This window comes from Penicillium chermesinum (genome assembly GCF_028974085.1).
Source record: "Penicillium chermesinum strain IBT 19713 chromosome Unknown utg000007l:1.0-2695246.0:1.0-2697696.0, whole genome shotgun sequence".
Classification (NCBI taxonomy): Eukaryota; Fungi; Ascomycota; class Eurotiomycetes; order Eurotiales; family Aspergillaceae; genus Penicillium; species Penicillium chermesinum.
Genome location: NW_026695317.1, coordinates 1494787 through 1521705, shown reverse-complemented (window position 1 = coordinate 1521705; position 26919 = coordinate 1494787). Strand labels below are relative to the sequence as shown.

The window sequence follows — 26919 nt, the reverse complement described above, 5'->3', positions numbered from 1 at the left end:
ATCACTGGGAGTGTCCCGGGCAACGTGACGCGTACGTTACGTACCAAGCTCCGAAAGTCTATCCCAGGAGCATTACTAGCGGGACCTTTATCTACGCTTACTGAGGGGCTGCCCCTCTTTGGTGGATTGTTCTCCCGTTTCTAGTGCCCTTCTATTATATGATCGAAGGATCGAAGAGGGGCCCTTGGGCGAGGATGATTGGAGACAGAGCCCCGAGTCTCATCATCTGCTCGTTGCCCAGCTGAATCAACCATCGACGGCTTACAATGCGGTGCAATCGCACATCACAGCAGGCTGGACGCCTTGTCCAGTGCCCACTCTAAGCGCCGAGACCACGAAATCATCTCTTGTTTCAGGTTGCTGGACTCGTCTCGATCTTCGGTCCCTTTCAAGCTTCGGGCGCACTCCAGGGCTAGGCGATGGGCATCTACCGTTAGTAATCAGCGGCTTTCCATCATTGGCCGGCACCGATGGAGCGTTATCTTCCTGCAAGGTGACCGTGATGAGCACGAGCACTTCGGAGATTACCGCACACGCAAATTTTTGGCTGGGAACTATCGAATTCGATTGTGATTCCGGAACCCAGATCCTCGAATGATCGAGGTGACCTATGTAGTAAGGTCTCCGCATTTCCAGGCCTTCCGAAGGCCTCTGCAGACGAAGGCCTAGAATTCGATGAATGCAAGCCCCCCCTGGTCTTGTCGCCGATCATCCACGGGACCATACAGAATTTGTTTTTAACGTTTTTTTCTAGAAGTTCAGGTGACCTGTCTGCAGGTGATTGACCAATAGCATTTCCGTTGGCGACGTGCTTGAATGCCAGGCTTACATCCTTCATGCATTTCAAGAATCTGAGATTCACCAACATTGTCAGGTATGCTATAGGACGTAAATCACGGGTAGAATAGCATTTACCAGTTGTCAAGGCGATTAATTTGCCACGCGGTCAGACCGGGGTGCTCGAACAGACCCTGCAACCCTGGTCAAGTACCTGCAGCTCATTTTTGAGCCCGGGGTTCGAAGCTATCGGATTAAGCAACTAGAATCCCCAGTATCCTAAGGGCTTGATTAACTTTGGCCTGGGCAGCTCTAGAAAACACCTAGCAGCCTAGCAACCTTGGAAAGATGGGTTTTTACCTTACTCAGCCACGCCCCCCGGGCCGCCAAGCCTCCAGGAGTTCTTCCCCGGGTTGAGGAGGGTCTTGCGAATCGTGGCAATGAGAACCCGCCTCGCTCCACTGAGGTTTTTGTGGGCAGGTTGACTCATATTTCGCTGCCTTCAACCCTGCCCAGGTGGTGATCAGAAACACATAAATACCCCCCCTCTTCAGTTCCCTCGCAAATATTCACCGTTACCCTTCTCCCCGCTGTCGACAGCTACAAGCAACTTGCACTACGATTAAATTTGAAGTGGTTCCCGACCAATTCCTTGCCATCGCCAACATGAGCAGCACTCAATCGTAAGTCTCGCAACCGCCAGCTATCCAGCGACCTTCCCGTCGCTCGATAGCTCTGCATTGACCGTCCCCCTCCCACCCTGAATACAGTCGACCTTGTGTTTGTACCTGGCTATTGGCTAACACCTACGGTGGTTTCACCACGACCAGATCCCAGACCCGGACGCAGACCATTTTCGATCACTGGGAGAAGAATTCCCGCTTGCCCAACTTTGCGAGCAGCCATGGACCACCCAGCGGCGCTTCGTCATTGAGCATTCGCCCTGCTACTGAGACCAGTAAAAGCAACCACCCCGTCTGCAATTACCTGACAAACTCCGATTCTTGGTCCCCTGAGAACAGACGTGGCGCGGACGGTCAGGCTGCGTGCTACAAAGTAGCGAACTGACTGGGAAGGCCGGAATGGGCGTGACGCAACTGATCAGGTCACAGGCGATGGAGATGAAGGGCAAGGTAAGAGCAATATCTGAGGGATACGTGAACTGAACTTACAAGAGTTAAGGACAGGTTGAATCTCTTCTTCCGGTGATGATTAAAGAGCGGTGTTAGGTAGACCGATATACGGGTTTTGGACTTATTACCGCGACATGAGTTGTGAATGTATCACTTGGGGAGGGCGTTTTTTTTCGGTTTATTTTGATATCACGGGTTGTATTTTTATTCCCGTGCTGACTTTTGGGGTCGACGCTCTGTTTCAGCTTTGTTTTTTTACTGTACGTACAGACATAATGCATCATGGTTGTTTCCCGTCGATCATTATCCCAAAATGAAGATTGCTATCTACATCCTCGTAAGAGATCCATGGTTATTGGTATGGCAAGTGGATCTGATCGCGAGGTCGACCGTGGTTCGTGTCGAGATCAATGTTGATCGAATGAGAGCAATCCTCGCTACAGATCTCGCGATAGGAAAAGCCACAATCGCAGGGGTTTAAATGCCTCATTGACGTGTCCAGGTCAACACTAACAGTGGCAATGGGAAAGCTTCTCCACAGAAAGGAACGGCGTTTGTGCAACAGCAAATCGAGCCAAGAGGTCGATCATGGCGCCCGTCACGTCTTGGCGGACCTGAAAACTCGAACTCTGGGGCGGCGCGTTTTCTGGAAAGAAAATCCCGCATGAGGATCATCCCTAGTACGCCCCGTAAGAAATCTTGGCCCACCAGATGATGCGCATTGCCCCTCTCGGCGCTCTATTGATTATGCTGTTTTAATTGGATGCCTCGTGGTTCTGGAAAGCTTCCATTCCTTTTACGGGGTCGTGTCATATCGTTCCTGCGCGGATTTCTCAGCTTGCTTTTCTGGATGAATACTCCAGTCCAATACGACGGGCGAGACGCTGAAGCCTCATATTGATCCGGGCTTTTGGATCAGACAGGTTTTTCCGAAGCTGGACTCCGGTGAGTTGATTTCTTAGAGCAAGGCTGATTTGGCTGGAGTGGCCAGCGCCATGGCCACATCCTCCGGGAACATTGTTGCTTCCCCCCGGGGATTTTCAAGGCCCTTACTGACTTTGGCGAAGCTCACATGATTGCTTTTTTGGCGCCCGGCATTGGAAAATGGAGCCTCCAGGTACTTTATCAGGTCTGGTGGAGCTCTGGGGCACCATAGCGCCAGTCGGGGAACTTTGGTGTCTTGTTGGGACTTGAGCGACGGAGCACGGAGAAATCGGCCACGAATCGCCGACCAATTGCCTGCCGCAGTGCCTGACCGTGGTGGAGTCCGGGGCACTTGTGTCCTATGAGGCAGTGCTCCTTTGGCTTTCTGCTGCAGGACATAACGGCTTTCTTTCAATGCTGGTGACGACTGTTGCTCCACTCGATTCTTCTATGCATGACGCTATTTCGATTGGTTACGGTATCCTTTGGTAACAAGGAGATCCTGGCTTGTATGGCCCCGTTTTTCTGTTTATTCAACCCAAGGGGTTGGGCCCACATAGGCCCGATTGACTGGCACGAAGTTGATTCGAGTTCTCCTGCGTGGACCGCTAATTGACACGAGGGTTCGGCTCGTTGCGATCGGTGGGGAATGATGTACTAGTGCGTTACCGAATATTACCTGTTTGTGCTTGGGCCCTCATTCCGCTCTTCGCCTCGCCCTGAACCGTGTTTTGTCAACGAAACCACGGCTCTGTCAACGGGACTACTTGGCGAATCATGACCATACCCGAGGGCAGGCGAAGGGGTATTTCGGTCTATGTCGGTTCTTCTCGGGGGTTGAGATAGTCGAGTGGCCTGCAGGACGTACATGTCGTATACGCAGTATTCCCGCTCGGTTTGAAATGCTGCTATACGAGGAAAAAGCCGATCATGCATCCAAAAGACTGGGCACTATTTGTCTGCTAAAAAGCCGATTATTTCCATCTGAGGTGGTATTCAGTGATGAAAGATGTTGGATGACGAAATTTCAACGACGTACAAGGACCTCCGGGGCTTGGACTTTTCATCGCCGCCCCCTCTCCAAATGATACCCCGCCCGTTGCGGTCGAGTATCCACTAGTACCCAAGAGGCTCTGCTGTTGAAAGATGGAAACATGCGGGCCTTTGAGTCTTGCTGACCCATGACTTCAACCAGTGACATGTTGATACATTCTCTAGTTCCCACGCTTGACGAGTGAGAGTGCTTTATCGCCCTAGCGGCATCAACTTATGCACCATTATTGGTTGCCTCTTCTGCTCAACGAACCCCGCTGCGAACCAGCTTCCACCTGAGAGCTCGGGTTTAAAAGTGGATGGGAATCCGGAGTCTGTCACCGCTACTGGGATAACACATGGGCTCTTTTACGCGGCGCCATCGGAGGGGAAACCGTTTCATCTCGCTGCAGTGAGAGGGGTTGATTCGCTGGCACCCGAACAGAACCAACCGCTCTTGGAAGTCGTGCACCCTACGTGTGGTTTTGCCAACTCCCCTCTGACCCGGGTTGCTCGTGGCTATAAAGTTGACTCCGCATCCCTCCTCCGGATATTACTTTCTATTCCTCCCCTTCCTTTCACCCTGAGTCTTTCCCAACCTAGAATGCATTATGCAACCCTTTAATAATGAAGATTTTATGTATGCTGGCTCTGATTATGCGGAATCCTTGAGATTATTCAATGAGATCATCGATCTGCACCAGACAGCAGAGTCTGCACCAACAGTGAGCACTGCCTTTCTTTGGCCTCCCAACCAGACATGCGAAAGATGGAAATGGACCTTGCTGCATCTGGAATTGACATATTTATTCTGCCCTCCATTTTAGTATAAGTCCCAGTTCTCTCGACCACCTCCCAGTAGCACATATGGGACAAGCAACATCGACCCTACACAGGTCCCTCCAGCCGAGCCTTTCATGGAAGTCGACAACAAAATTTCGATGTCCACTTCCAGAGATGACAAGCAGAATGAGTTCAATGTAGGACAGATATTTCCCGAAGTCCCAAAAGAAGATCTAGGGGATGATCCAGTGCTATCTGCAGTAGAACTGCACCTCCCGGCCACTGGGAATACGGCATCTTCTTCAAGAACCAAACCTTTCCTTGGCCTTCCGTCGGGCCATAGCCTTCGACCCTTTGAAGAAAAAGAGTTAAGGAATTGCATGCGTTGGATGATTGCACACTACGAGACTCTCCTTCAGAACCCTCAATCACAGAGCCCGGGCATGTTACAGCGTTTCTTACATGGACACAAAATGTGGGTTGACTATATCGAGAGATACTATTGTGAGAATAATGGCAAGAATATGGCCGATATTCAGTCCGTCCAGTCTGGAGATACCGGGGGCAAAAGACCAGACAAGCTCGCCTACAAATACCGATGCAGGCATCCTGACTGCAAGCATCCACTCTTCACTTCTCAGCATGTCTTCATTCGACACTTAAAGACGAAGCATTACCCGAACACCGCGTTCTTTTGTCCTGAAAATGACTGTCCAAATAATCAGAACAACAAAAAGAAATACCCCAGAGAAGACAATTGCAGAGAACATTTCGTCAGCGTTCATAAGAGAACTGTGGATGAATTCAGAGCTCTTATTACATCATGTACAACCGAGTGGGAGTGTCCACACGTCTGTGCTCTCTGTCTTCGCGAGGTCGTTGGATGGGGCGATTTCTATGCATGCTTTGTCAAGCACTGCAAGCTTTCAGACGACGACCCCGGGTCGCTGCCGGGACTTCTGCCGGGAAAGCCTGATGACGATGGCACAGGAAGTGGCTCCAATGATGGTCTCGACCACTCGGGGCCAAAGAAGTCTGCAAACTCTAAGCAGCGGAGCAAGAATCAGGGCAATAATTTCAAGTCCCAGAGCCATGATCAAAGCTCGTCTCAACATAGAAGGCCCAAAAAACGCCCAAAGCCATCTAGCAACGACTCAGAGCCTTCAAAAGCGCCCCAGTTCTTGGGCAGTCCGCCTGGAGATCCGCCTCCTCTCGTGTGTCCGTCCCAGCCAAGGGCCCCGCAGCCGCAACTGCAACCTAGGGCTCTCCCATCGCGCTCAGCTCATTACCACCCATCACATTACGGCCCCTTCTCATCACCCAACGCACGATATGGCCAGCGTGGGAGCGTTATTATGACTGCCCGGTGCAATAAATGCGGACACGCCTTCCTAAACTGTCATCTTTGTAGCTTCAGAACAGAACCTACCGACGAATGTCATGATTGTGTGGGAACCTTCGTGGACATGGCAGCCACGGGGCAGTTTCCAACACCGATGACTCGATCTAGCTCAACCAAAGGGGGTCCTGATGGAGCTGTTGGATACAATCTATCAACATCCAGCCATGGCTATCATATGCAATTCATGGACCCAGCCGGTCAGGCCTGGATCCCTCAATCCTCGCCAAGGAGGCAACCTGGACCTCCAAGTGATATAGGGAGTGAAAGGGAGAGTTAGTACAGAAGACTTCAAGGTCCGAGAAACCACTCGTTCCGGGCCCGTGCTGTGTTTGATGTCCCTGTGCCCGTGGAAGAAGTTTCGACCAGCCGATCGCAACAGGCAAGGTCAGCGAGCCCGACTTCTGGTCGAAAGACTCCAGCATTCGCTCTAGGCTGTCTAACAAGGGCCATTTCTTTAGACAGACAAGAGGGCCTCTGGCATGAGTTTAGACAAGCGTCTCAGGTTGATCCCGAAGAATCAAGCTACTAATATGCATCATTTTTGCTTGGAGGTTTTGATCAGTATTACTGACATTACCCCTCGGTTCCAGGTAACCAGAAGGACTGGTGTCATCTTCCAGACAAGACGACCGGAGAGAAGGCCCGATATGGCTGCCGATGACTTATCGGATGCAGGCTCGGTGATGAGTCTGTATTTTCTTTTCTTCAATCATCAATAGGGACCTCTATGTTTAACCTGTTGTATTGTCTTACGAAGAACCAGGACTCTGTGCACAGGGGCCTGATGACTTCTGAGAGACAGATTCCGTATCAACTACGTTAGATCTCTCGTCCGATGAGTCCGCTCTACACACTGAATGATAGAGTCATCTCGGGACATCTACAATCTGCCAATGAGGCGTGTTTACAAGGCTTTACGACTGGTCTGGAATTCCGGGCAATTCCCAAATATCTGACATCAACGGTTCTGTCGCGGACTCTGCTGCGTACGCTCGCGTCTCCGAATTTACGTCCGCCGTCCACTCTGGCTGATCTCTATGTCAAGGCGCGGCTGAAAGAATGATCAGTGGCCAAACCCATTTGAAAGCCTGGGACCGCCTGAGGTATCAGTATTAAAGACTTTTGGAATTGGATACCCCGGGGTGTCCCTACCGTATTTTTGCTTCTTTCCTAATAGAATGTCGTGCCGAGAATACTTTTGGAGCATTCATGTCAAATAACGTGTTAGTTAATTAGTGATTTAGTTAGTAAATATGATCATCGATATTTGAAGCCGGAAACTTTTGTGTAACTCATTCCTTCCCTTCTTTTGAAAATGAGGCTCTGAGGAAACGGCCAATCAGGGCTCTCGATTTATCTCGGTTACGAGCTGAGGCTCAGAGTCGAGCAGCAGGACCTGCAAAAGGATCACATTTCTTTCCACAAGCCTCGGTAGAGTTCCATCCTGTACCAACATAGACTCGGTGAGAGAATCTGGGAGTGCATCAACGTGGCGGCCCAAGGAGGCTACATATACCCCCCCCCTTACCAGTTGGGAGGTTGCCTTCATTCCACCCAGTTTCACCCAGGTTAAAAAGGCAACCGTCAGCGCAGCTGCGCCCCCTCTGCAACCTTGCTACCTGGGTTTCGAGGCCATTAGGTTCGCACTAATGCCAGCCTGCCAAATGAGACGCGACTACTCAGCTATTATTGGGGCCATTGATTGCTGACCATGCACCCCACTCCAAGCTCCATGGCCCCCCGTTCCGAAATGACGAAGCTCATGGACGCAGACTTATCTTCCAATCTTCGCCTCAAAATGGTTCTCAGTCCAGAAATAAAACTTGGGAACCAAAGAAACTACAACATAAGAAGAACAGTATTGACCCGTTGTGGTGCGAACCTTTGATCCAGAGGGCATGCACTAATTCCTCCCCACTTGCAGGCCCTGGACACTAAAGAGCACCCGAACCCGGGTGCTAGTGGGCCTTTGCAGAATGGGAATTCGAAGCTGAAGGGTACTACATAACAAGGCTCAATCGCCTTCTCCTCCTCTCTTTCGTCGCATCCCAACATCTTGGCCGCCTGCGCTCGTGAACTGCGCCCTTTTTCCCCGTCACTTGTTCAGCTTCAATTATTATCTGGGTGGCTGAGTAAGGGTGCCTCGGGCTTCCTTCTCATCCAAACCTCAGCTGGAAACTCATGGCTCATCAGTTTCCCAGTTACCCCAGCATCGACACGGGAGATTCTGGTCTCAACTTTAGTGACCCTGTGCAAGAGTATCAGGCAGTGGAGGAGAATGGCACTTACCGTGACTATCGACTCGGTGTCGGTGGAGCGGACTTAGAGCTGTCCGATACAAGCTCTTGTTATCTTGCGAATCCAGTGAGTTCACCATCAGCTCGGGTACCTTTGCATCGTCAAAGACAGGTGACACTGCATTTGTCCTCCTTTCTATGCTCCGGGCTAATCATTAATTTTTCATCTTCCAGATTTGGTCTCCTACACAAAGCTACACTACAGCCGAAACTAGGGACCACCTTGACACAGTGGAGTCCCATCCACAGACAGGTCTTCCTGTCCCGAGTCCCAAGCAGAATGCTTTCGCCTTCGATCAACAAACGAATGGGTTGGGTGGATGGCAAGAAAAAGAACAGGTCTCGCCGGGCTCGTTTGGGGAGCATAGTGGCCTACCAGTGGGGCTTCCAGCGCAGATGGAAGTACATCGGGACCCATCTGTCAATCATGATGCTCAAACTCACCATGATTCGAGTGATCCAGTGGAAGAGGCCCGATACTTCTGCGAGAAGCACTTCCAGGATATCCGTTCTGGCAAGATTCAAGACGACGATATGAAGAAAAGGCTGGTTGACTCTTTGGATATAATGAGAAACGATGTCAGTGGGGCTGCACCTTATCGTTGCCATTACTGCACGTCGAGCTTCAGCACCAAGGGTGCCTGTCTACGGCATGTACAGGACTATCACCACCCGCAATTGGAGTACAAATGTTCATATTGCAAAAACCCTGAAAGCGGGGCGAAGAAGAACCGCTCCAGAGATGTCTTTCACAGACAGGACAAATTCAAAGCGCATCTCACAATCCATTTCAAAAAGAAACCTCCGAAGTCAGAGCTTGAAAGACACATACGCCCTCTTGCATGTATGTCGAGCTGCCCAGTCTGTCATTACCCTGTGAGCAGCTGGACGGACTTTTACAATCACTTTTTGGACAAACATTGTCGATGCTCAAGTGCTGTAGTCTCTCCGGTTGATTCTCGCAGAAGCAGCGTCAGCAGTCAGGGTTGCAGTACCAACGATGATCTACCTTCGCCCACTGCAAACACTCCACCAGTTCAGAAGGATCAAAATGGACACCTATTACCTGGATTCAACATACGTCCAAATAGGCCGCGACGGGGGTCACACGCACCGAGTGCGGGATCACCACCTTCAACTCTTTCTCCATCAAACCCGCCGGGAAACAGGATTTCGCCTTATCAGGCACCCGCCAACTCCGCACTACCGTCTTTCGGCGACGAAAATCCTCCGGGTAATCCTCCGGGGAGTCCTAGTGCATTCTTCCCTCCACAAGGGTATCCTGAGATACGTCGAGACTCTGGATATACGTCACTCCTGTTTTGCCTTATTTGTGGACATAACAGGGCACAATGCAATATATGTCACTCATTTTCAGCTTTCAACGCAGGAGAATGGTGTCATGAATGTAGCAGTGGTGGTGGCGGTGCAGCGAATACTATCTATCAACCACCTCCAGAGCTACAGTTCTCTCCGCCCACGCCTGTCCCAAACCCAGCATTTGGCGCCTACCAGCCACCTTCTGCCACTCACGGATCATTTCCAACTCAGCTGTCGTTTGGTGCGCAGCGAGGCCGTGTTCAAAGACAGAATTCTCCTTACGACTCTTTTACGGGGACTCAGTTCCACACACACGCTGGAGGTGGTAGTGGCGGCTCCCAAGTACTGACTGTCGTCGATGTCCCGGGGCCAATTGAGCCTATTATTACGGAATGTAAGCCTGGTATTTTTCAGGTTGGCCCATTGGGAATAGGGTCTATGGCCCGGAGTATATCGCTTCCAAGCGTGAAAGCAGGCATGAAGGGCCTTGGTGGATGCTTACTAGACATCAAAGACCGCTTCGTGGGAGGTAAGCGACCCATAACTTTTGATTTTTCGTGGCATCTTCTCGTATCATAAGCTAACAGAGACACCCAGGTCCATCTCCTTCATCCCAAGCTGCACTCCCACCGGCCACGGAGCCTCCCCTCGTGGTGACGGAGTGTGGGAACTCCGGTGCTCTCAGGGCCCGAGTTGACATTGGGAAAGGTGAAAAGGTAGATATGAGCGTTCGAGTTCTGTGCGGCAAGAAGCCCGGCAAGCTCTTACACAGCCGCGTTCAGATCGTCGTGAAACTGTTGAAGCTGCGTACTTCCGCCGCTGAGACTGCGGAGAAAAGACACCGAAAGCAAAGCGAAGCCTCAGAGGAGGATGTTATCGCTGCTGTTGAAGTATCAGAATCAGCTCAAGAGCAGAATGAACAGGAGGAGAAAGACAAAGAACAGGAGCAGGACGAAAACAAAGAGAATGCCGAGAGCCCTCAGGAGCAAGACAACCGTGATGACGATGATGAAGATGATCCGGTGGGGAATGACCAAGAGGGCGAGGAGTCTAGGTCCAATGAAGAGTCTGCGCTTCTAAACATGGAGTCACTGACCACATCTCTAGCTAATCAGCTCACTCTTTGGTCTCCCACTTGCTTGGATGCTGCGTGGGCCGATTTTGCCGACTCAACAGACTCAGACGATGAACACGAGGAGTCCATCTTGGGAATCTTCATGGCTGCTGACTTGCAGAGCTGCCTTCAAAACATGCCCAACTGGTACGACCTTCTCAAGGAGATCATTTCCTCGGACAATCAGTCTGTTGAGTTGATTTTCCATCGCCTCGTCTGGATGCTATACAACTCATCAGAGGTTGACCCTAAGAAACAACTGAAATGACCGATTCCCACACTGCTCTCTTTTGTCAATCTTGCTTGGTTTCCCCCCTTGCTATGATCTTTGAAACACCCGTCCCTCGGGCTTGATCTTTTTTATGTGACATGGTATGCTATTTGATATATGATGTGCTAGATGATACGATTTCGGATTTTCGTGACGCCCATTCTATCCAACATCCGATGCTGCTTTCGCCCTCGACCCCTATGATCACGAATTGGATGTCTTTCTTTTTTGGGCTGAGCTATTTGAATTGAATGAGATTTGTTTTGCTCTCTGGTTATTCCTCAAATTTCAAATATGAATGTTTCTATGCGCTATTTTCATACTTCATTATGAAGAACGTGCCTTTTTTAGTGAGCCTTGAGGGAAGTTCCACCTTCATCGTCCTTCTTGTGTTAAGTTGGAATAACCCTGCATGAGCTCAGACCTGGCTTGGGAAGCACAGCCCCTAGATATTGTGCAGGCCCACTGTAGTATAGCACGTACAGCAGGAGCTTGAGTCGACCGCTAGAGCGCACGAGTTAGCTTCGAAAAAGCCGTACCACAGCGAGTCAGCGTGCGACAAGTGGACTCTGCACCTGAAAGCAACACCTCGGCTGCAGGCAAACAACGCCACAGGCTGCAGTAGAGTCGGTCTCGACTCATCCCCGCCAGTAGACGTTCGAAACCGCACTCGACCGAAGGCTGCAGTCCTAATCCTGAAATATTTTGACGGTGAAAGTAACTTTCGCAGTCATACATTTGCAAGCCTATCTTGAAACGCCTGGGTACCGCAAGAAACACCGGGGACAAGCGCCATTTAATGTACAGCCATAGAACAAGAACACGCCATTTTATTGCTTTAATACAGACGAAAGGTAAGGAATGCCGATGGCTGCCTAGACACAATCTAAGCCTTCTTCTTAATCCCTGTTGATTTAGCTCAGCCCCAGTTTTATGGCTGGGTAGCTGAAGGAATCACACCAGGCGTCATACAACGCGAACAAAATGGGTTAAAATAATCTGCACACGGTCGAAAGGGGTGGGTGTAATTGCATCATATTACAGAAGAGAAGAAAAGAAGAAAAGAAGAAAAGAAGAGACTTTAAAAGGTAAAAACAAGATCCTAATAGTCGCCTAAAAACTCCGTAGCCAGTTCTTAAAACAAAGATGGGCGGGTCGTTTACTCCTGTCGACTGCGCTTGGCACCGTGAGGGTTCCACGAGGCATCACCTCCGCCTTGGTTGTTGTTGAAAAAGCCTTGGTTGAATGCGGGGTTGGGACCTTGGAAGCCCTGGCCTATTGGGAGTAAAAGCATGGCAGTCAGCACTCAACACACTAGATACGACGGAGGTAAGAGAGGAACTCGCCGGAGAACTCACCCATGTTAGGCATGCCACCGCCCATGTTAGGCATATTACCCATCATCTGACCCATTGGATTCATCCCCATGTTGTTCATAGGCATAGGCATCCCCATCATGTTCCCACGGCCTCCGCGCATTCCACCGGGACCACCGCGCATGCCACCCATCATGCCGCCTCGGTTGAAACCCCCCGTAGTTCTGCATGCCCATGGGGCCGCCCTGGAAGCCGCCGCCCATCATGTTAGGGCCACCGCCGCCTTGGAAGCCTCCCATGTTATTGAAGTTGCCGCGGTTGTTGAAGTTTCCACCCATGCCACGGTTGAAACCGCCACGGCCGCGGAAGCCTCCACCCATGTTGTTGTTGCTGTTGTAGTTCTGGTGACCTCCGGAGTTGAAACCACCGGCCATGCCTCCGCGGTTGTTTTCCTTGCGCATCGGGGCATCTTTCGGCAGTGTGCGGAACGGATTTTGGTGTGGGTTCGTGTAGGTGACCACGAACTTGCGAAGGGTGCCGCTTGTCATGTCCTCGATGGCTTCGACAACGCGCTTGGTGGCCGTTGCAGCTTGGGGAGTAGTAAACTCGACGAAAGCTTGTCTGTGTAAGTGGATCTAGTTAGAAAAGCCATAAAATGGGTAGATATGAAGCATTGGCGGTACGAACCCTTTGCTCTTGCCGTTGACCTTGTGCTCGCTGAAGGTCACGTCCTTAAGGTCATCCTCACTGTTTGCCTGGGCGATCCAGCCTCGAATGTCATCATCTGTGGTCCACCAGAAAATGTCGGAAATAAGCAATGCCGTAGTAGCATCCGGGTCCGATTGGCGGTCATCGTACTCCTTACGCTTAACACCATGAGGAGCAGAGGCCTCGGAGCCGGGGTTTGCGTTGATAGCCATTGCGTGATCCCCGTTCGCTGAGTTGGAGGAGTTGGAGACGTTGTTGGTGTTGTTGTTGGTATTGTTGGTGTTGTTGTTGTTGACGTTATTGTTGGCGTTGTCAGCAGGCGGCGCTACAGGCGGCGCTGCGGACGTCTCTTTGGTACTGTCATGGGGCTGCGGCGTCGCATCTGAGTCTAGGATCAGGTCAGGGTCCTCCTGCTTGAAATCACCTTGCTCGGTTCCATCTCCATAGATGTCAATATCGAAGTTATCGTCTTCTGTGGCCATCTTGCACTAGAAATGGGTTCCGGAGAACAGGCTGGGGGAAGAGTATCGATTGGTAAAGTGAGTGGCTGGATATACACAGGTCCTGTATTGGTTTTTTTTTTCTGCACTGATATCCCACTTCTGGATCAAGAAGAGTACATTTCTGTAGACACATGATATCAATTAGCATGGAGAATGAACATCACATTCAGCCAGCGCAACATTTCAAGATGAAAAGATCAAATGAGCGGTAACCGGCTCAAAATCCAAGGGAGCAGAGATATCACAGGCATGCAGAGAATCACACGACGAGTGACTGATACGTACAATCCGAATCGACCTGAAAGCCAGCGGAAAAGAAAAGCGCGCGAGCCAGCACAGGCGCGTACACAGAAGGCTGAGCTTTGATACAGGAGTAATATGTTTGGCACAGGCAGCACAGAGAACAGGGAGCTGCAGGTATAAGGAACAAACAAGGTCAGAGGTCAGCTCCTCCTTGTAACATCAACCGGGGGGAACGAGAGTAAAGGTAAGTTGGTCCCGAAGAGAGAGGAGGTTGCGAAGCTAGTCTGGGCCTCGGGGCATTGATTATCCGGACCCAAAGGCCACGCTCCCAAATGTGGACACGCTGCTCCCTTCCCCGATCCTCTTCCCCCGACTTACCTTCTTCCAATTCCCTCCTCACCTCCACAATGTCTGATACTTTCCAAGAGCTTGCTGATATTCCCAAGGACTTTGTCCGGGAGGGATCTCTCTTTGTTCGCCGCTGCACCAAGCGTATGTCGATCACCGATCGTCGACTCCGTGACCATTGCTGACTGTAATCACAGCCGACAAGCGCGAGTTCATCAAGATCAGCCAGGCTGTGGGAATGGGCTTCCTTGTCATGGTAAGCATCAATATGGTATGCCTGTCTCATTAAATCAGGAGAACTGACCGGTTCATTCTTAGGGTGCCATTGGATACTTCGTCAAACTGAGTAAGTGACATGATCGCACTTCGAGAACCTAGCTTTCCCAAGTCGCAAAGCCAGAAGAGATATCGAGACCGATCCTAATTGTCTTCTTGCAGTCCACATCCCCGTCAACCAAGTCCTGGTCGGTGGCGCATAAATGCCCCTCCCGCACATTCCACGATCGAAAGACCCCTTACCAGGGGACAGTCTTTTTCCAAAGCTGGCGCAATTGGATCATCCAGTTAATCGGTTGCATGTCGGAGGGATGAGGAGTTGAGAGTTCGCGACCTATCTGTGTGCTAGGTCCACAATCTATTTTTGTCTGGCTACTTGGCCAATTCTTGCCTCCGGCCTTTTTTTTTGATTCGGGCGAAGCGATGGAGGTACATGATCGCACACATTGCTGCCCTCGAGATACCATATACCAAATTCTTGTACCACTAAGGGTCTTTTTTGTTTTCAATTCATTTAATTGATGACCCGTCCACCTCACTACGATTCCTTTCCCTTACCCGTCGACCGGTAAATACAGCGGTTTGAGTGCACTAAACAGTGTATCACAAACATCATTCATTCCTTATACCTGGGAATGTGGGACGCGAGTCCTGGAGTTTCATGACATGGAATAAATGCTATTTAGACAGCTCTTTTTCACTCTGAGCTGCACGATACATGTACGTTCCGACTCACCACGGCACCTCATCAGCATCACCATTCTCGAATAAGCGCCGCACAGGCCGACTGCGCAGCCCTCGTCGAGTCCGAGGTGCGGGTGCATTCTGGCGGTATTCATCAAAGTCAGGCAAATGCCTCAATTTGTCATCGTAACTTTTTCCGATTGGTGGCTCGCCTTCATCTTTCTCGGCTCCGTCGTTCCATGAGTGTACGGTGCAAGTGCCCGAGGACAAGCCCCATCCATTCCATGAAGTTGCTATCAATATCAGTCACGGGTACAACCTTCAAGTTGCCTATGGTCGATATGACTTACCAGCTAATACCGGAGCGTTCGGGTGCCAGCTCGCATCCCGAACGCAAGTCCTCCATAGCATCTCCCCGCCCATTTCTATTGAAGGAGTGGTAAATGTCTCTCGGTCTCGAGGGCGAGAATTGACCGTCGCCTTTCCCACATCAATTGTTCCTGCCAGCGTAGCGTCCAAGTTGTACACGTAAACCTTGCCATCTTCACTACCGCTGTAGACGTAACGAGAATTTGAGCTACCTAGCGGCGAGAAGTGGCATCGAATCAGAGTCTTGAGCACGCGGTGACCTCGGAAGGTCACAACAGAACAGTCGTGCTCATGCGGCTCGTAAAATTCATCGGGGTACGGTTCAAAGCGGTAGTCGAATCCAGAGGTGTAGTTACTCCAATCGATCGTTTCAAACCTTGCGGTCGTCATCATCTTTCGCAAGTCCCATAGTTTCATAGTTTGATCTTTGCCGTTGGATAGGACGTATCGACCATCGCCTTTGCTATCGACGTATGTAAGGCCCTCTGTATGGCCCATAAAGACTCCTGCTTCGCGGCCATCGCCCATGGACCGTCGATCCCATACACGCAATGTTGTATCATCTGATCCGGAATACAAGATATGCGGGGATGAGGTATCACCATAGCAGACAGCGTTCACATGGTGTTGGTGTCGGTCTCGAAGATTCAGGACCGGCTGCTTCGTTTCGAGGTCGTAAACAATGACGGAATCTTCGGAAGTACCAGCCACGACTTCGCGACCATCGCCGGAGAATCGGAGAGACCATATCTACAATCCGAGTCAGTTATTGAATACGTCGTATAAACCCCTCCGGAACTTACCCCAAAATGTGAACTTCCCCAGCTCCGCCGCCTTCGTGAACCGGGCGGGAGAGAGAAGTCTAACACAGTGGGATCGGAATCATCCTCTGGGTCCGTTGAAGCCAAATAGGCTTGGCTACGGATTGAGCTGTAGACGAGGTGACGGTTATCGGGGCTTAATGTCGCGTCGGTGATGGTCCATTGACCAAATGGATACTCGACAGTCTTATAATATTTCCACTCATATGGGTTAGATGTGTCGTACATCCGAACCTTAAAATCCTGGGCACAGCAGAAGAAGAAGTTCCCGTCGTCCGAGAATTGGCCCGAATAACTGCGCAAATCATAGTGAATAATCTTGTCTGCGGGAGACCCCGGGATAAGGACCCTAGACTGGTGTTAGAAATCACATCGTCGGCTATGAAACAGGAGACAAACCTGTGCCAAGGCGAAATCAGCTCGTCTGCGAACGCCGTAAGGATCAACCCCTAGCTCCCGCCACATGAGATTCGACGCAAATCCCCGCTTGCGTTTCTTGAGGCGATCGACGAAATACGGGTTGGTACCGAATTGGCCCTTGCCCATTAACTCTGTGCCCTCGGTACTCGGGACCTTCGGAAATTGCTGAACCCTTCGAGGACGCCTCCGCATCCTGTTTCGGCGCCATGTCGCCATAATATCATTTTCCTCTTCGTCTTCTTCGTCCTCCAATCCTTCCGGTATATTGCCGGTCCACCCAGTAGAATGGAGGATCTGTTGGAGGCCACTAGATGCAAGTAATTCAAACAAGCGCGCAGCTGGAACTATCTGTACGGTAAGCGTTTGTAGTTTTGACTTATGCCGCGCTGTGATCGGGTGACATACTGCGAGTTTCACCCCCATGGTCGCCTTCTGGCTCTTCGTTCGGATCGTCGGTCGTGAGTTCAATCTGGATATTACCGATATTGATATGTGGGGTGTCTGTAGAAGGGTATTATTAGAAGACATTATCTCCTTCAGCTATGGTGTTCAATACCGTCAGATACACCGAGGCCCATTTCATCATCTTCTGGTGCGGCGTCGTCATCCCAACCTTCGTCCTCGTCGGAACCCTCCATAGCGGGATGGTAGTCCATATCCAGCTCATCGTCTTCTTCTAGCCATTCATGGGCAGGATGCCAGACGGCGTCCCCTCTTGCTCCATCTGAGGGTGAATCGTGAGAGCTCATGGTGGTATGTATGGTGAGGAGAGGTGCCGCTTATCGATAGACTTGATAACCGGTCCAGGCGGTAACGGGTATAACCTCGAATCCGGAGATAAGGCCGATAAAGCCTGCTGATTAAACCTGCCAACCCGGCTATAACTACCTGACTCCTCTTGCTCCGTTGGCCAAGTTCCTGATCACCTATCCTGCATAAATGGAAGATGTGCCAGGGGTAAGACCACCGCTAGGAAGCGCAGGGTTCAATTTCGGATCCATGCCGCCTGCAGATTATCTCTACAGATACCTCTCTTTTTTGGAGAACCTTGCGCGCCATTTTTTACAGGCACAATTCATCGAAGGTTGGGTTTCGAAGCCCATTTTACAACCCAAATTGTCCATAATTAAGACTATCTAGAGATTACGAATTATTGGAAAGATCGAAATTTAGAACAACTACATGAAGGATGTTCTCTCTAAGTACTCCCAAGACAAAACATGTACTTTTGGTTTTATTCCGTCTTCCCAAGCTTAATCAAAACAGCCCGTAGAACTATATATCCAGGAAGCCTCTTGATTTCAATGCTCACATCTGAATTGCTACTACCTTGGCAAGGATACAAGGAAACCGTCCAAGAATCACGATCTACTTCATTAGGCATACAAGGTTAAACGCGCCGTTGGCTCCTAGTATAGATAGGCAAAGACACATGCTTCATAATGCCTTCCAAAGGCGTATCGAACGAATACAACCGGCTCTGGTCTATGACCTGCCAACGCCGGTCTACAGCTTAGACGTTCGCAGGAAAAGTAGCATTTCCACTCCCGTATCCTCAAGCAATTAGCTCGAGCTACGGTCCATCGGTGGAGAGGGCCATCACTTCGGTATTGGCGCGTCTGCCAACATTGCAGTTCGTACCCCAAGACTGCGGCTGAACTGCCAGAATATGGAGAGCCGCCAAGAAGTAGCAGGGCTTCCGTATAGACTTTTCAATTAAATGTACTTCCATGGGCAAGGGACACCGGCTACATTCAAAAGAACTCAATACGAAATGCCCCACGCGGTGGTGGTGGGGAACTGGCAGAACTCAAGCGCTGCGACCGTTGACTGATAAAGACCGGGATCAGGATCAAGTATTTCCCCGCCATCACCAACAGCCCCCGCTTCCACTTCAACCCGGACTCTCGGATCTCTGCCAATTTGCTGAGCTCGACTGTTTAATCCCATCTGGCTGGCCCGTGGACTTCTCCTTCTCTCCTCCTTCCCAGCTCCCTCCCGTCTCCCACAATGCAGCACGTCCCAGAGTCCCGCACCCAGACCTTCGAGGAGATCTATGGACCTCCGGAGAACTTCCTAGAGATCAAAGTGAGTTCCAGACCTGGCCAGTCTCAACAGCACCTGACACTGTGTCGCGTGCCCAACCTCCACCCCCACACTCTCCAGCTCAGCCCTACGCCTTGCAGCCCCAGTCCGTGCACAAGGACAATGGCAATCCCAGGCAACATGTAGTCCAACCAATGAACCATGACCTGACCTCTTCCCGCACCAGGTCCGCAATCCTCAAACACATGGCACCTCCCGCAACATGTACACCTCATACGAGATCGTCTGCCGCACCAACATCCCCGCCTTCAAGCTCAAGCACTCTGTCGTGCGCCGCCGCTATTCCGACTTTGAGTACTTTCGCGACATCCTGGAGCGGGAGAGCACGCGTGTGACGATCCCCCCTTTGCCAGGCAAAGTGTTCACGAACCGGTTCAGCGACGACGTCATTGAGCACCGCCGTGAGGGGCTCCAGCGGTTCCTGCAGATCGTGGCGGGGCACCCCCTGCTGCAGACCGGAAGTAAGGTGCTGGCCAGTTTCATACAAGGTGGGTCATTCTGCTTTGATAGTCAGGCCTGGAAGGTCACGATGTTTAGTGCATTGCTATTCGACCGGGCCTGGGGACGGTCCTGTATGGATGTGATAGCTGACTTCTTTTTCTGACATTCCAGATCCCAACTGGGACCGCAATGCGTGGTAGATGCCTGCGTCTGGGGTTCTAGGGTTGTTCCCGACTTTCTTTCTTCTTACACCCATTCTGTTTCTTGAGCGCAATGTCTTTTGCAAGGTCCTTTTCTTTTCTCTGCTGCTGCCCTAATTTAACACGAAAGCTCTGTATTTTCTGTATTTTCCATTTCATGCTGTGAGTACTCATTGGGCGCTGGATACCCTACTCATGAGAGCACTCTTTCAATGGCACTGTTTTCAATCATCAAAAGCAATGCCTTGGCTTAGGAGATTAATGGTGCATGGGGCGGCTTAGTTTGGGTCTTCTTAGGATGTTCTCGGGCATGTTTGGGTTACTGGAATCCACTACCGAGTATTAGTGCTTAGTTTGGGATATTGGCTTTACCAGTACTAGGCTATTTAATGGTACCAAGATAATGATCCATGAAGAATGATTCAGATAAATGTTGAACTCGTAGCCTGTGGTATGCTTTTATTGGTTCTTTTGGGAAGACTTGCAAAACTCGCCAAGCCAACAAGCTAATAAGTAGAGAGCTATAATCTAAGGGGCCGGTTTGAATAAACAGTGTCAGGACAGGAGACTGACAGTTCGTATCATCGAGAACAAGAAAGCGATTTCATTGAAGAACAAAAACCATCGTGTACTGCGGGATATTTGATGAAGAAAGAAACGCCGAATATGCGAAATCAAACCCAATATAAGACAAAATAGAACTTTTGAAGCTGCTCGAATTAACCCAAATCATCCCAAACCATAGGAGCAAGGGTATTATCCTCCCAGGGTGAGGATGGGCCTGCAGCCGCACTGCCCTCCAAGCCAAATGATAGCGAATTATTGGAAGGCTCAAGGATTCCCTGCGGCGGCGGTAAAAAAGATGGATCAAACAAGCCGGATGATTGACGGCTATGACTCTGTGTATCAGAGCGTCGCTGCGCCGCGGCCTTTGTAGGCGTGGACTCTTGGCTTGGAGGTTCGTTTCGAGGCACAGTTCCAATATTTCCAATTGGAGGGTCTGGGTTTGGCGTCAACGGCTTGCCACTGACAGAGCCGCCGTCCCTATAAACATGCGGAAACTTGGTGCGGAAGCGGTCGCGCAAGTCGGTAGCTTTGCGATGGCCCAAGTTGAGCAGCTTGTCTTGTTGGATGAGGGTCCAATGGAAGCCGTGGACAGCATAGCCTTTGAGTAAGGCCTCGTCTTCTGCAGTGGTAAACGGCCGGCGGGAGCGACGTTTGGATTTCGTGCTTACGTGCGCGTCTGGGATCCCGAGGGATTCCAGGGTCTTTTCGGATTTAGGCGAGAGTTTAAAGGTGGGTGTTTCTGGAGGGGAGCTCTGTTGGCCTGTGCTTGCGGCTCCGGCTTCGGTCTCAGTTGTAGCTGAAGACAGGCTAGACAAAGAAGGCTTATGAGAGCTCACGCCTGAACTGTTTGACGCAAAACTTGATTCAGAGCTGGTACTGGCGAGAGAAGGTATTGGCGGGCGCGTCTTTTTGGATGAATCATCGGAAGCCTCGGCGTGAGCTTTCAAAAGCGTGCTGGCTAGGTTATCACGGAGTTGCTTGGTTGCTTCATTTGGGTCAGAAGCACGATATGCCCAAGGACAGCAGACTCGAAACCTGTCCTTGAGGTTCGACGCTGTTCGCTTGTTGAACTTCAGCTCCGGTTGAGCAAGAACAGCGGTCCAATTTCCGATGCCACACTTGACGACTCCGCGGAGAAGATCGGTCGTTTCCTCCTCGGTCCATTTCCTGACATTCTTACGTGACCTGCCTCGAGATTTGGGCGAAAGGGGCTCGTTCCCAGTGGATGATTGACGAGTTGCCTTTTCTTCCTCAATCTTCTCATTCGGCTTGATTGTCGCTGGCGCAGCGGTCTTATTTTGGTCTCGTTTGGCCGGTTCAGTAACGCGAGGGATGTGGGAATCATCAGGATCGTGTCCATCAATTTTAGCCTCGAGTATTTCTTTGAGTTTTGCATCCTTTGCCTCTGTAGGTTGGTTAGGTTGGTCGTCTGGCGTTGTGTTGAGTTCAGAGCCGCCACTAGTTGGTTCTGTCTCACCAGCGACACGTCGAGACGGCTTTGTAAGAAGATGACTGATGGAGCCCGCTTCGATTGGAGGGAGTAGAGCAGCATTTGGCGGAGGCTCATTGAGTCCGTTAAGAATAGCAAACGGTCCAAAAGGCGGAGGTCTTTGTTCCTTTTGTGCCTGCGGGATTGGTAGTTGTAGATGCTCGCCAAAGGATTCGGCTTGGAGATCTACCCGACGACGCTTGCGTGGACCGTGGAGAGCATCATCGTCAAATGAAGACGAAAAAGGGAAGCGCTCCAATGCACGCAGGTTCACGAAAGCTGGCAGTATTGGTCGGGGAGGGAGCTCAGCACTTGACTGAGTATCTGCAGAGGCCTCGGGGAGTTTAGTTGGCGTAGTCGCCACGGACTCGTTCTCTGTTGGTAGGCCTGCTGTGCTTATTGTAGGGGCAATCCCACTGGCTGTAGACTTGGAAACATCCTTGGGCTCGGGCTTCTCTCTTGAATCAGGTTCTAGGAGAGAGGGAACACTCAAATTTCGCGACGAGCCTGGATCCCGCAGAGGGGCAATGCGGACAGAGAGCTGGGGAAGTTCGCGGTGCAGTGACTCGTCCACGGGCCTTCGCCCCGCATTCGAGTCCATGCTGTATGCTTTCAAATGCTATTGCACTGTTACTGCCATCGGCTGCAGAATCAGCATCCGCAAGTCCATAATGCCCTGCCGACTCGTCCATGAACCTTGGAAGAAACATTTAGGATGTGAACCCCCGATAAGAATGCGATAACGCCGGGCGGTGAACGGTTGCCCTACGTCAGTCAGCGCCGTCCCCATCCTTTTGACCCAATGCTCCCCCAATGTCATTTAGGATTAGCTCTTGGGTACTATCAAACATGGCTTCGAAATATATACATTAAATGACAATTCCACCACCTGGGCTTTAAGCAAGATGTACCAAACAAATGTGGAGCTAGGCAGGCCCGCAGCTTCCCCCTCCCCCCCTAAGCCGATCAATCTAGCTTTCTCTCTTGCTTCCTCCTTTCTAAGCTCGACCAATCCAGCTCACCATTCCATCGCAAACCGAACCAAGACACCACAAACCACAGCCCCAAACCCACACCGCAACAATGCCAACCGTGTTCCCAACATGGCCGAATATCCTCTTTGGCATCATCGAGCCCATCTCCCTGTACCCAGCCCGCTCACACCCCCCCCCCCCCCGACCCACACCGCTAACAAACTCCCCAGCATCAGCGGCGCCGTCGCCCCCATCGTCGACCTAAACTACTTCATCTCTGGCCAAGCCTACCACCTCGCCGCCCCGGCTACCCAGCACCCCTCTACCGTAGCCCTAGCCTACCAGCTCGCCAACCTGTACGGGCTGCTCTTCCTCGTCGGCGTCGGGGTGCTACACTCTACCTCCGAGCCTAGGGTCGCCCGCAATTACCTGATCGCCTGCGCCATCGCGGACGTTGGCCACCTCTACGCGACCTACGTGGCTATGGGCTGGGAGGCCTATATGGATGTGGGCGCATGGAATGCGCTCGCATGGGGCAATATCGGGTTCACGGCGTTCCTACTTCTGAACCGGCTAGTATATTTCTCTGGTGCATTTGGAGAGGCCAGGGTGGTTAAAGCGGGAGGGAAGATGGAGTGAGGATTACTGGTACTGCTGGGTCTCGTATTGGTAGACCAACGGGATTGGCTGCTAAGGTATTTACAGGGACCAGGGTTTGGAGATATTGTTTTTTTTTGTTCTTTAATACGAGTCTGTTCAGGAATTGGCTTGGGGTAGTCAGCACATTGGAGATTCTAGGTTGGGTCTAGGCGTATAGGTACGTTGTACATCATCTCTTGCACATCCTGCTCTAGATTGGGGGCATGCGGTGGCTTTTCTTTGTTGTTCGATCCCGGGGTGGATCGGATGTGATAGGAACGCCTCGGAGGATTTTCAAAATAGTCGTGAGATGTTTCGGTCTAATTGGGTGGCGACACGGCCGGACTGGATCAGCTAGTTACATGGACAGGTCTTAATAGGAGCATGTTATACCCGCGGAGACAAGGAACCAATAAAGGAAAAGGAAGCGAAACCCAACCCATAAGAGAGGTGAAAATTAAAAGCAAAAGAAAAAGCATAGCACAAGCCTTCTTCATACAGATTATGATGCGACGCCCAACGCCTCAGCACTGCGGATGCTAGATTCGGGTATCGCGAAAATACAGAGCCTGGACTCAGAGCCAGAGCAGTCTAGTCGAACGCGGAACGCAGATCACCATGTCATCAAGCCACGAGCCCCTCTCCCCCACCGGCAGATCCTGATCATATCGCCATACTATTAGCTAATGGCTGGAGTCCGGCTGGAGTCTGGCTGGACAAACAAATTCGAAAACTCTCTGCCGGCATGATAGCATTATTATCTGCAACTAAGTGCGCCACACAAAGGCGGCCCGCTCAAGAACCTCTCACCGGTCCCGGAACGGAGGGTCTTGCGTTCCTGAGAAAATGATCTCAGAAAGTGATCTCAGAAAGTGATCTGCAGATATTCTAGCAAAGGCTGGAGAGCTCCCGGGCCAAACTTCTGGCTCTCGCGGAGATGGGGAGGAGAATGGGACGCCGGGGTATACGGCGTAATGTTGGCGGTAGGCAGCGTAGTTGTCGTCTGGCCTTCGGAGTAAGACGGCGTCTTGGAAGACCACGGGGTCGACTACGACCATGCCGCCGTGGGTACTGTTGAGGCCGCGGGATTGGGCAGTGGAAATGGAGTATCGGTGGATACCTTCCAGCATTGCCGTCAGGGAATGGTAGTTCCGTCTAGAGTAGAGGGTCTGATAGAGGGGGAGGGTTTGTAGGTCAGTTTTAGATATACATGGCTATATACGGAGCAGGGAAACTCACATGCGCACAGTCCCGCAGGTAGGGGATGGAGTACGGTAATCCTGAGCAGCATTCCCAAACAGCGATGCTCAAATTGTGCCAATTGGCAAGAAGCTGCCTCACGTAGGCGTCTTCGGAGAGGAGGCTGTCATAGGTCAACCTAGAGAAATCTTTCTCGTCGTTTGCAGTCATACTGCGCGCGAGATCATTTGTGGATGTCGAGCCGAGAAAATCTTCCAAGAACTGGATAGAAGTATCGAACGGAGTATACCAGTTCATTTTGGGGACATGGACGTATAGCCGGCGGAATCGTACCGCCAACACGCTAAATACCTTTAGGATAGGAATCAAACTCGGAGGCTGGCTTCGGAAAAGTTGCTGGATAGGGCCGGCAATGAATCCTGAGACCATGTGGAGCTGCTGGCGCCATAGAGTTGATGGAATCGGGCTTAATATCAGATAAGCAGGTCATGAGAGCACGCCGCGCAAAGGGACTCTTCGTCCTAAGGCACTGCCAACGGTTTTTAGCTTGGGCACCCAGATTAGCCTAGAATCTCACTCTTACCTTCTCCACTTCCATGTAAAGGGGGAACTCGTCCGGATAAGCTTTCAGATGGTCCTTCAGGTAACAATAGAACGCAGTATGCTGGGACATGAACCATTCCACCGATGGTGCAGAGTATCCCAAAGAGATCCTCACCAGCTCCTCGAAGGCAATTCTCTTGAAGTGGAAGTGGCTTTCTGTCTCGATTGCCAGAGCGATGGCTTTGGGCTCCAGCCCGTGCCCAGGCAATGGCGGGAACCAGCCCCATGGCACCGGATCCTGAGCCTGCACTGTCGACCGACGCAGGATTTCCTCCACCCGCTGCGCATGGGAGAGGGTGCTGAGGAGCTGCTGCTCTCTCGGGTCAGCCAGGTTGTGCAAGAAAGTATCGATGGCGCTGGCATTACGCCGGCGCAACATTTCCCGCGGTAAGTCCCCCATCTGATACAGCGAAAAGCGAATCACCAGGCTTATCTCGGCCACGTTGAAGGCCCACATGACCGTCATCGCCTCGTCCTCCCACCATCGATAGCTGTTGACTACATAGCGAGGAACCTCGAGGCCTGCCTGGAAGAGAGACTTGTAAGACTGATCATAATCCAGCGCCATAGTTAACTGGGCTGGCTGGGTCGGCAAACTGCGAGACATATCGGTTCTGGCCACCGGCGAGTGAGTGCCAGACCTATACACGTTGCTTAAAGGTGGTTGGAATAGCGACTCCTCCACGTCGGAGTATTGCATATTTAAACGGTCACCACACCACCAGGTTCAAGTCGCCGACGACAACGCATTTGGGTAAAATGGATTCAAGACTGATTGAGGTCCCTGCGAGGCAGGTATGCAGAGAGCTGAAAGGAAATTCAAATAGGAAAAAAAAATTGGACTATAGGACGAGGTTCAGGTGTGGTGGCGGCAGCTCCGAGAAAAATGGAGCCGGTGACGGAGATGGAGGGTTATTTCATTAGAAGAGGAAAAGGATAAGAGTCAGAAAAGAAATTACCCTCCCCTCCCCTCCCCCCCCCAAAAGGAAAGATGATTGACGACGGCCCGAAAGGGAAATGGGAAAAAAAAAGAAAATCCAAGGAAGAAAAACTTAAAAAAAAGACGGGTTTTATTTTCTATTTTATTGTTCTCCTCGGGAGATCCGGAAGGGACTCGGTTGATTGGAGCGGTTTTCCTTCAACCCTGTCGCCGTTTCCGCCACGTTGGACTCATAAAAGCGCAATGAGTTGTACCTCTAAGCCTATCTGGAAGCTCTAGGCCTGTCGAAGCCCTACTAGTCGATCTCGGGGCGTCCGTACAGCTTCTGACTTGCTGTACATGTTGTAGACTTTAGAGCGGGAGTCAAAAGCGGGAATGATTGGCCTTGGCCAAACACGTATGGCTCTTCTTTTTTTTTTTCAAACCAGCCCCAGATCCGCTGGAAAGGGACTTGCTCCACTGCTAAGAATGAGTTTCGGAGCACGGTATCTCGAAGTGTATTGGGTCCCAATCGGATCGACTTGAATCTGGTTCAATGCCGAAGGCCCGTTTGGGCTGCAGGCTGGACCAGTTGATGATATGACTCCCGAGTTGTGGCATGCAGAACTCGACAGAACGCTTCTCTCTTAGCTTCAGTTGACAGGGAAATCGGTTGGGACGCGGTCGCCCATGAAACCTTCTGCGTCTTTCTGGAAGTCCCCAAGAACCTTAGGAGTCGGTCAACTCGAGTTTGTTCCTGTCGCCAGGCATGTTACGTTAGTGGATGGCAGGGGGAGGGGGAAGGGGGTTTTCCCATTATTGTGATACAGTAAGAAGTATGTCATCATTTATTTCCCGGGAGGCGGAACCGCCTAAACTACGGAGTCTACGTACACTGGTATTCGTCGGTTTTAAGGTCCCTGGCCCACTACTGCGTAGTATCCAATACCTTAGAAGGACCTGGAAGAAACGAGCCGTCGGGGTGGATTCGGCTATGGACTCCGCCATTGTTCTTCGTGCATTCTATCGGCAATGGGCCA

The 26919-nt window shown here is 51.1% G+C and overlaps 11 protein-coding genes across 11 annotated transcripts; 6 read left to right on the top strand and 5 right to left on the bottom strand.

Annotated features, from left to right (window-relative positions):
* Positions 1–5122: 5122 nt before the first annotated feature.
* Positions 5123–6328, top strand: N7468_009296 (putative C2H2 zinc finger domain protein; the record flags this gene model as incomplete). The annotated part of the gene is made up of 1 exon (XM_058478592.1): positions 5123–6328. The coding sequence occupies one exon, from the start codon at positions 5123–5125 to the stop codon at positions 6326–6328; it is 1206 nt and encodes a 401-aa protein (XP_058326922.1).
* A 558-nt stretch (positions 6329–6886) lies between these two features.
* On the top strand, positions 6887–7114 carry N7468_009295 (uncharacterized protein; the record flags this gene model as incomplete). Its single annotated transcript, XM_058478591.1, has 1 exon — positions 6887–7114. The coding sequence occupies one exon, from the start codon at positions 6887–6889 to the stop codon at positions 7112–7114; it is 228 nt and encodes a 75-aa protein (XP_058326921.1).
* A 1118-nt stretch (positions 7115–8232) lies between these two features.
* On the top strand, positions 8233–11050 carry N7468_009294 (uncharacterized protein; the record flags this gene model as incomplete). The annotated part of the gene is made up of 3 exons (XM_058478590.1): positions 8233–8415; positions 8628–10197; positions 10266–11050. 3 exons carry the CDS (start codon positions 8233–8235, stop codon positions 11048–11050), a joined length of 2538 nt encoding a protein of 845 aa, XP_058326920.1.
* A 1162-nt stretch (positions 11051–12212) lies between these two features.
* On the bottom strand, positions 12213–12445 carry N7468_009293 (uncharacterized protein; the record flags this gene model as incomplete). The annotated part of the gene is made up of 2 exons (XM_058478589.1): positions 12213–12328; positions 12376–12445. 2 exons carry the CDS (start codon positions 12443–12445, stop codon positions 12213–12215), a joined length of 186 nt encoding a protein of 61 aa, XP_058326919.1.
* A 1-nt stretch (position 12446) lies between these two features.
* N7468_009292 (uncharacterized protein) lies at positions 12447–13559 on the bottom strand (the record flags this gene model as incomplete). Its single annotated transcript, XM_058478588.1, has 2 exons — positions 12447–12990; positions 13057–13559. 2 exons carry the CDS (start codon positions 13557–13559, stop codon positions 12447–12449), a joined length of 1047 nt encoding a protein of 348 aa, XP_058326918.1.
* A 671-nt stretch (positions 13560–14230) lies between these two features.
* On the top strand, positions 14231–14650 carry N7468_009291 (translocon subunit SSS1; the record flags this gene model as incomplete). The annotated part of the gene is made up of 4 exons (XM_058478587.1): positions 14231–14315; positions 14369–14427; positions 14490–14517; positions 14610–14650. The coding sequence occupies 4 exons, from the start codon at positions 14231–14233 to the stop codon at positions 14648–14650; spliced, it is 213 nt and encodes a 70-aa protein (XP_058326917.1).
* A 529-nt stretch (positions 14651–15179) lies between these two features.
* Positions 15180–17490, bottom strand: N7468_009290 (WD40 repeat domain-containing protein; the record flags this gene model as incomplete). The annotated part of the gene is made up of 6 exons (XM_058478586.1): positions 15180–15424; positions 15482–16250; positions 16304–16675; positions 16721–17085; positions 17147–17242; positions 17298–17490. 6 exons carry the CDS (start codon positions 17488–17490, stop codon positions 15180–15182), a joined length of 2040 nt encoding a protein of 679 aa, XP_058326916.1.
* A 1261-nt stretch (positions 17491–18751) lies between these two features.
* On the top strand, positions 18752–19488 carry N7468_009289 (sorting nexin-3; the record flags this gene model as incomplete). Its single annotated transcript, XM_058478585.1, has 3 exons — positions 18752–18829; positions 19014–19335; positions 19460–19488. The coding sequence occupies 3 exons, from the start codon at positions 18752–18754 to the stop codon at positions 19486–19488; spliced, it is 429 nt and encodes a 142-aa protein (XP_058326915.1).
* Positions 19489–20207: 719 nt separating this feature from the next.
* Positions 20208–22145, bottom strand: N7468_009288 (telomere repeat binding factor family protein; the record flags this gene model as incomplete). The annotated part of the gene is made up of 1 exon (XM_058478584.1): positions 20208–22145. One exon carries the CDS (start codon positions 22143–22145, stop codon positions 20208–20210), a length of 1938 nt encoding a protein of 645 aa, XP_058326914.1.
* A 502-nt stretch (positions 22146–22647) lies between these two features.
* Positions 22648–23157, top strand: N7468_009287 (uncharacterized protein; the record flags this gene model as incomplete). Its single annotated transcript, XM_058478583.1, has 1 exon — positions 22648–23157. The coding sequence occupies one exon, from the start codon at positions 22648–22650 to the stop codon at positions 23155–23157; it is 510 nt and encodes a 169-aa protein (XP_058326913.1).
* An 806-nt stretch (positions 23158–23963) lies between these two features.
* Positions 23964–25528, bottom strand: N7468_009286 (uncharacterized protein; the record flags this gene model as incomplete). The annotated part of the gene is made up of 3 exons (XM_058478582.1): positions 23964–24326; positions 24397–24795; positions 24941–25528. The coding sequence occupies 3 exons, from the start codon at positions 25526–25528 to the stop codon at positions 23964–23966; spliced, it is 1350 nt and encodes a 449-aa protein (XP_058326912.1).
* Between the last annotated feature and the right edge of the window lie 1391 nt (positions 25529–26919).